At 40.5% G+C, this 6913-nt stretch overlaps 1 protein-coding gene across 1 annotated transcript; it reads right to left on the bottom strand.

Moving 5' to 3' along the window:
* Positions 1–802: 802 nt before the first annotated feature.
* On the bottom strand, positions 803–6637 carry ccne2 (cyclin E2). The gene is made up of 11 exons (XM_056381142.1): positions 6562–6637; positions 6143–6224; positions 5879–5932; positions 4686–4831; positions 3895–4030; positions 3655–3801; positions 3441–3536; positions 3177–3311; positions 2913–3024; positions 2555–2712; positions 803–2283 (listed from the first exon to the last, which is right to left on the bottom strand). Exons 1-11 carry the CDS (start codon positions 6573–6575, stop codon positions 2173–2175), a joined length of 1191 nt encoding a protein of 396 aa, XP_056237117.1. The 5' UTR covers positions 6576–6637; the 3' UTR covers positions 803–2172.
* Between the last annotated feature and the right edge of the window lie 276 nt (positions 6638–6913).

Genomic DNA, 6913 nt, shown 5'->3' with positions numbered 1-6913 from the left:
GACACACACACACACGCCCCCAAACACGGGGGTGAATGCCACGGGCACTATTCAACCTTTTGTCGTGTGTGTGTGTGTGTGTGTGTGTGTGTGTGCGTGTGTGTGTGTGTGTGTGTGAAATACATTTCCATTTAGTGGCTCATTTTCTCTCTCACAGTAACATTTCTGACACGTCTGGAGCTTCACAGTTTTTCCTCATTAGCACTCCAGTGTTTTTCTTGACACATGCCGGAAGTTCTTCTTCTTGTTTTTCTGTCTCTGCCAAAACTGCAAACTTCACACCGAAGTGAGACCGAGGAGGAAAACTCTGTGCTCTCCTCACTGCAGTGTGGAAACTGACAGAACCAACACTAACCCTGTTAACTTGAGAACCAGTCTTCTTGTTCTCTCCAAAATGGCTCCCAGTAGTTTCCAGTCAGTGTTACCACAGCTGTTGTGTTGCAGGTTCCCTGGAGATAAATTAGTGTAGCTCAAAGTTATAAAAGGTCCATATTTTACACTTTTCCTGCAGTTTATTGTAAGTGTTGATCCATTAAAAGATATATTTGCAATGTTTCGGTGCCAGACCGTCATCATAGCACAGAAACGTTGCAAATAAATAGTTTATTGCAAGTCAGTGTGCAGGATCTTTGAATTGCAACTTGGAAACCACTGCAGAAAATCTAATTTACAAATCTGTAATTTGGGTGAAATGACCTTTAAACTCTAATTTTCCTCTCAGCAGCTCCACCCTCACATTTAACCCCCTCCAGTTTATACATCAGCTGATGGAGACAAAATTAAACAGACCAAACTCTTATCTCATTTAACTTCATTTATTTAAAACATTAAAATATAAAAGAAAATTACACATTTTTGAGTTGCTCTATTTACAAAAACATACATTCTTAAACATCTACATACAGTTTACATGGTTGTTTGTTCACTGCAGATTCTCCATACATCTGTAGAGGTTTACAGTCACAGGTTTGTTTGATCTCTCGGCTGTTCGGCTCATTCCAGCTTAAATTAAGAAGCCGTACAGTTCATCGGTTTGTTTGGCTCTTTAAAAAGGCACTAAGTAATGACAGGCTAGTGTACAACATTTAATGAGGAACTGTAATTCAACAGGCGTCAGAGCAAAAATCATAAATAGCTTTTGCCTTTGGCAGTGATCAAACTGAGCTCATTCATTGCTGAAAGAAAGATTCTTATTTTTTTTTTGTTTGTTTTTGTTTTTACATATGAACATTTTTTTCTTACATACTAAGGCTTTTCAATAAATACAAGCACTTAAAAGCAAAAACTTTGCACAATTGTCAAGTTTCCCAGGAATGTAACAAAAACATGCAACCAGGTTGCAACAGTAAAAAAAAAATAAAATAAAATAAGTAAGGGGTTTATTGAGCCACAAACAGGTGCATTTAAACATCTCCAGGTTTCAGGACGTTAAACAGCAAATCAATGACTGATCTTTCCTGTGGCTCAAAGTAGCTACAAAAACACTTTGTAGTAAATGATCACATTGTTTGTTCCTCTGTGGCGACGACAAGTGTAAATCTAAAGTTTACACCAGATTTAATAAAGGGAATTTAGGAGAGAAATATAATTCAACACAACTTTAGTTCCTCAGTTCATCGTGGAATGAAATAATAAAAAAACGTAAGAAATGATAAATTCCTCATTTCCATTTTCCTGAGAATCTGACTGAAGCACCGTCTGAGAGCATTTCCATTTCAACAGAGTAGCACCAGTAAGACTCTCAGAAAGTACCTGACAGGTATGAAATGTTTCCTCTCAAACCAACACGGTTTGTTTATTTAATAAAATTAAAGAAAGCCACAGCAGGTGGCTTCCCTGCCAGCGTCTCCACTTCACATCAGTGGACTCACAAGGAAACTGCTGCAGGTTCAGATCACAACTCAAACTAGTTTAGCTTTAAATTATTTAAAAATAAAGAGAACTTCAATTCCTGACCGTCTCCGTACTTTCAGATAAAATAAACAGAGACTGACAGGAATCGAGAGTCTGAGCTTAGTGTTAAAAATAAAAAAAAAACGTGCTAAACAGAGTCCGTCTTTCCCTAAAATCAAACCCGGCGGTTGAGGAGCTGGTGTGGTCTGAGAGGTCGGCCGTCACTTCGGGTCAAACTGCGGAGAGGTAGCGTTCGTCGCTGGTCACCTTGTTTCCTACTCAGGGATTGGCTGGTTTCTCTGTGCTGCTGGGTGGAGTCAGGATGGCTCCAACGGCGATGGGTGACATCTGACAGTCGGGGCTGTCGATCTGACGTTCCTGAGCTTTTCTCTGCAGGACGGGGAAGATATTCAGTGTTAGACACGAGGACAAAGTCGTCTTCATTAATGACAGTTTGTCAACAATTATAACAAGAGGAGTTACAGTTCAATTTAAATCTTAAACGATGAGTCAATCATCAGAAACAATCCCAAAACAGCCGCCATTTTCTGCCTCAAACATTAAGAAACTCAAACCCAGGCCTAGCTGTGTCTAAAAACAACTCTGGTTGCATTTTTGTCTTGACTCCAGGAGGTGAAATCTGTTTCTGAGCGTTGCTCACCAGCATGTCCAGATATGCCACGTGTGTCTGGATGTTGTGTCTGTCGTCGGCTTTGACTTTGGGGAAGTTCTTGAGCTGTGGCGTGACTTCAGACTGCAGCGTGTCCATGAAGGGTCTCATCCAATGGACACAGGGGGCCACACTCTCCCACGTCAGACCTGACACACACACACAGAGAAAGGTTAGGATGCTGTGGGGGAATCAAGTCTAAGAAAACAACATGTGATGTTTCTGATAAAAAGGCTGTAACTGATTTAAATGTGCTGCTTGTATAAAATTACAAACATCCAACAACCTGCCTGTGTCATCTTATCTAAGTAAAAGAAAAACAAGGTGCAGGTATGAAAACCAAACCTACCTGAGACTTTATGAACGACGTCGAAGGTGAAGAAGTGGCAGAAGGCGGCTGCAGCGAGAACACTGTAGCTGTAGTCCAATGAGTTGATGTCCATCATGCACAGATCTAACAGCTGCAACGAACAGGAAGAGGTCAGTGTGTGCGGACATTAAAAACTGATTGATTTTATTGTCTGTTCAGTGTCTCCGATTAAATTTTAAAATTAAGTTTTTAGGCGTTTGTGTGAAGTAACAGACGAGGAGCCCGTCAGCAGGTGTGACGTACCTGTGTGATCTGGATGTACGTTTCCTGTGAGAACTGAGGAACCAGGAAGTTCTCGTTGTCTTTCTGGGCTTCGACCTGAGCGTACAGCTTCAACCAGGAGATGGGCGTCTCAGGACAGAGGTTCCAGTCTAATGCCTGCATGACGACACCAACAACGGGGTTAAACACACAGCGCCACATCTACGACTCGTCAATCTCTCCGGAAACTAACCGCCGTTCGACCTTAGTTGACTGATTTTTGTGGGGCAGGTGTTTGTGTTGTACCTTCAGTATGTGAAGCTCAGTGCGCTGGATGTCCCACATGTCGCAGGCTCCGTCTGTGACGTACGCGAACTCGTAGATTTTAGGAGGGTAGATTTCCTGCAGGGAGGAGGGAGAGAAGTCGTGGTTATGAACGAGTTTCTTTTCACTCCTTTCAACTTTATATTTTCATGAACAGAATCAAACAGACACAGATTTCCATCAGGGAGGAACTCACCTCGATCTTTGAGGCGATGAAGAGCGCCGTGATGCCGATGAGCTGCAGGTAGTCTTTGTTGACGTTCTGCTGAGTCAGCATGAAGCGGTCGAAGTAGTCCTGAGCGAGGTAGGCCGTCTGCCGGTGGAGGCTGTACACCTCACTCACCTGTACACACAGAAAGGGACACGATCCAGTTTAAACCAACTCCTTATTCAACATGGAGGACATCAGGACATTTAAAGATCTATAACCACTCACCTCCAGCAGCCAGTCCAGCAGAATCGCCCTCATCTTTGGCTGCAGCTTAGGATGCCGCTGCAGGTAGCTCTTGTCATGAACGTACTTCAGCTCCTTGTTGAGCATCTTGATCCACACGTCATCTGAACTGGCCCAGCTGGAGGAGAAAGACCAGGTTTTACCATCTGAACTCACACACATAGAAGTTCCATTCAAAAAGTTTTAAGTTTTTACTTCAAGCACGTGCGACGCCTCTAAACTAAATCATTAAAAAAGTATTTTCTTCTTCTAGAGTTTGTATTATAACTGACATCCAGTGCAACACAGTGTAATCTGAAATATTCCAACACTAGCACAACTATTGTCCTTTATACCTCAACGTCTCTTCACAGGATTGTATTTTTAATATCCGTCCAGAATTTATCTTGTTTATTCTTCAGGTATTGAAACTGTAGAATATTCATAATAACCTGTAGTTTTAGGACATTATCTGTATATTATCTTGTTTTATTCTTCCATTTATCATTTTTCACCTCACTGAAGTTTTCTTTTTTGGCTGTATGAACTCATTAGCTTTAACTATTCAACTTCCCCTCTGAGATTAATAAAGTATCTGTGTTTTGAGATAAAGCCCTGAAACTGATTCACTTAACAAACCCTAAAAACCAAGAGCTGATTCATGGTGAACGACAGCATTAAACACTGAATACAGAGTCGGGTGGAGTAACAGCTTAGCAACAAAAGGCAGAGGGTCTCAGCAGGAAGTGTCGAGACACAAAGCCGCCTCACTGGGGTGTAAAACACACAGTTACCTGAGGCTGGGGATGGGGGAGGCCTTGATGAAGAGGTTTTTGAAGCTGTACTTTTTGAAGACGCTGGACGGGTCTGTGGGCTCCATCTCTTTGTGGGGAGTTTCGATGAGGATGCACGGAGTGGCGCCATCCTCCGACCAACACTTCTGGAAAACACAGAAAAGATGAATAAACACACGTGGTATCAGTCATGGAGTGTCATGATTACTGCATTACTCTAGAGCTGAAATAATGAGGTGACTGTCAAAATGAATCCCTATTTGAATAATTGATTAAGTCATTTTCTGTTTCTAGTTTAAAAAAAAAGAAAAGAAAAAGTAGTAAATATTTGCCCCTTTCCATCGGTTTTTAAATCACAAGCTGATAGTTTTGGGGTTTGTGGACTATCAGCTCGACAGAAAATGTTACTGAAACTTGAATTCTGGGAAAGTAATGTGCATTTTTCAGTTTTCTAACTTTAGTCTTAAGTATTGGAAAAGATGGAGATGGATTACACAATCATAAAAAAGAGCAGCAAAATATAGACAGTTGAATTAATTTAAGGTCTACATATGAATTTTACATAAGATCACTGTGGATGAAATTTAAGACTTAAATACTGTTTACGGCCTTTTTCAGGAAACTTAAACTCTTTAATTATTGAAGTCCCCAGATACTGTAGAAGATCAACTGCTGCTCAATGGTGCCACCTTGGGATGAAAATTAGGTACTGCATGGCTGCAGATATAACCCTGCTAAAGACTCCTGAATCACTTTACTCTTCTCCTTCAGCCTGAGCTCTGAACATGAAGATATTCAACTATAGTAACTAGTTAAAAGGTATATTATTCAATACATAAAAAGACATGGGAGACAAAACAGGGCTAAAACAAATAAAATACAAACGAAAACCAGACACTGTATATACACTGGGGTGACAAAATGGACGCCATCAATATAGGAAACTTATGTATAGCAACATAACTCCTGAGCACTAGGTTGTACTTCAAATTGTATACACTACAACCTTATGGAAATACAATATGCTGATAAAAACAGAGGTTCAAGAAAAAAAAAAGACAAAAAAAGAGGGTTGGTCACACTTAAAGGGAGGTGGAACAAAACAGATAATAAAGTAGTAACAACACACATCTTGGGCTCGGCTCTTATCAGTTATAAACACACACACTCATTAATAACATGTGGACACTGACCTGTATTTCATAGCTTTGTTTCTTGGCAGCAGGTTGTAGTTTCTTCTTGGAGGGCTGGAGAAGAAATAAAAAAATAAATAAAACTGGTGAGTCAGTGTTTGCAATAAAAACTACAACCGGACAATAAACCTGACACTAAACGTTCACAATACATGGTACAGAGGGCTTCATGGGAAGTTAGTAAAACGTTGACATTATTAGGAATGGAGAAGAAGACCTGCTATGGTACAAACATATGGAGGAGAATATTAAAACAAGACAAACCTCAGATTTTCTTTTCTTCAGTGGGGCTCTGACGGTCGGCTCAGGTGTGTTTGAATCTCTGGCTTGAAGTGTGATGCGACCACTGTTATAAAATGAATAAATATGACATCAACATCACAGCTGTAGGTACAGACAGTCCTTTACAGTTGCACTGGTTAATTTGATCAATTGTCCAAAAGTTTCAGACTCTGACAATTAAAACATGTAATCAACATTATTGTAGTCTGTGCTGTACACATATTATATCATCATCATCATGCGAGACCAGTGTATTGCTCTCAACATACATTTGACATTTTAAATATGAGAAAATATGCTTTATAGTACTATGTTAAGCCTGATCACTGAGGCCTAGCAAAGTCTTTACAGTGAGGGGCCCCCAGATCTCAGTCTGGGAACAAACAGCAGCAGCTGCTCACCTGCGTCTGGACATGGTGTCGACTGTATTTATGGCTCCGCTGCAGAGAAAAAGAGGGAACAGTTGAGATTTAGGCGCAACTTTATTATTGTATAAATACAGAAACATATGGAATTAGGAATTAATTCAGTTATCCTGGATCCATTTTATGATCAGAGAGTCCTGAGGCCATGTTCTGGGCCCAAGAATCACACACAACATGTTAGAGCACACTGTATGTGCTAGCCCTATAAGCTGAGTAAAATAACTAAAATAATATTATAGAAGAGTTAAACTGGCTCCTTGAAAGTTCTGGAGGAGCCACATAAAGTCCTTGAAACCACAGATCCCCAGAATATAACAGAAAAATCACA

Source organism: Seriola aureovittata, chromosome 7, assembly GCF_021018895.1.
Source record: "Seriola aureovittata isolate HTS-2021-v1 ecotype China chromosome 7, ASM2101889v1, whole genome shotgun sequence".
Classification (NCBI taxonomy): domain Eukaryota; kingdom Metazoa; phylum Chordata; class Actinopteri; order Carangiformes; family Carangidae; genus Seriola; species Seriola aureovittata.
This window is presented reverse-complemented; position numbering and strand designations above follow the sequence as displayed.

What these genes read in the sequence shown, in the direction of transcription:
- ccne2 (XM_056381142.1), bottom strand. An exon ending in TCATCGCCTCAAAGATCGAG is followed by an intron (nt 3,537 to 3,654) that starts GTGAGTTCCTCC and finishes TCCTCCCTGCAG; the next exon opens with GAAATCTACCCTCCTAAAAT. An exon ending in CGTCGTTCATAAAGTCTCAG is followed by an intron (nt 2,713 to 2,912) that starts GTAGGTTTGGTT and finishes TGTGTGTGTCAG; the next exon opens with GTCTGACGTGGGAGAGTGTG.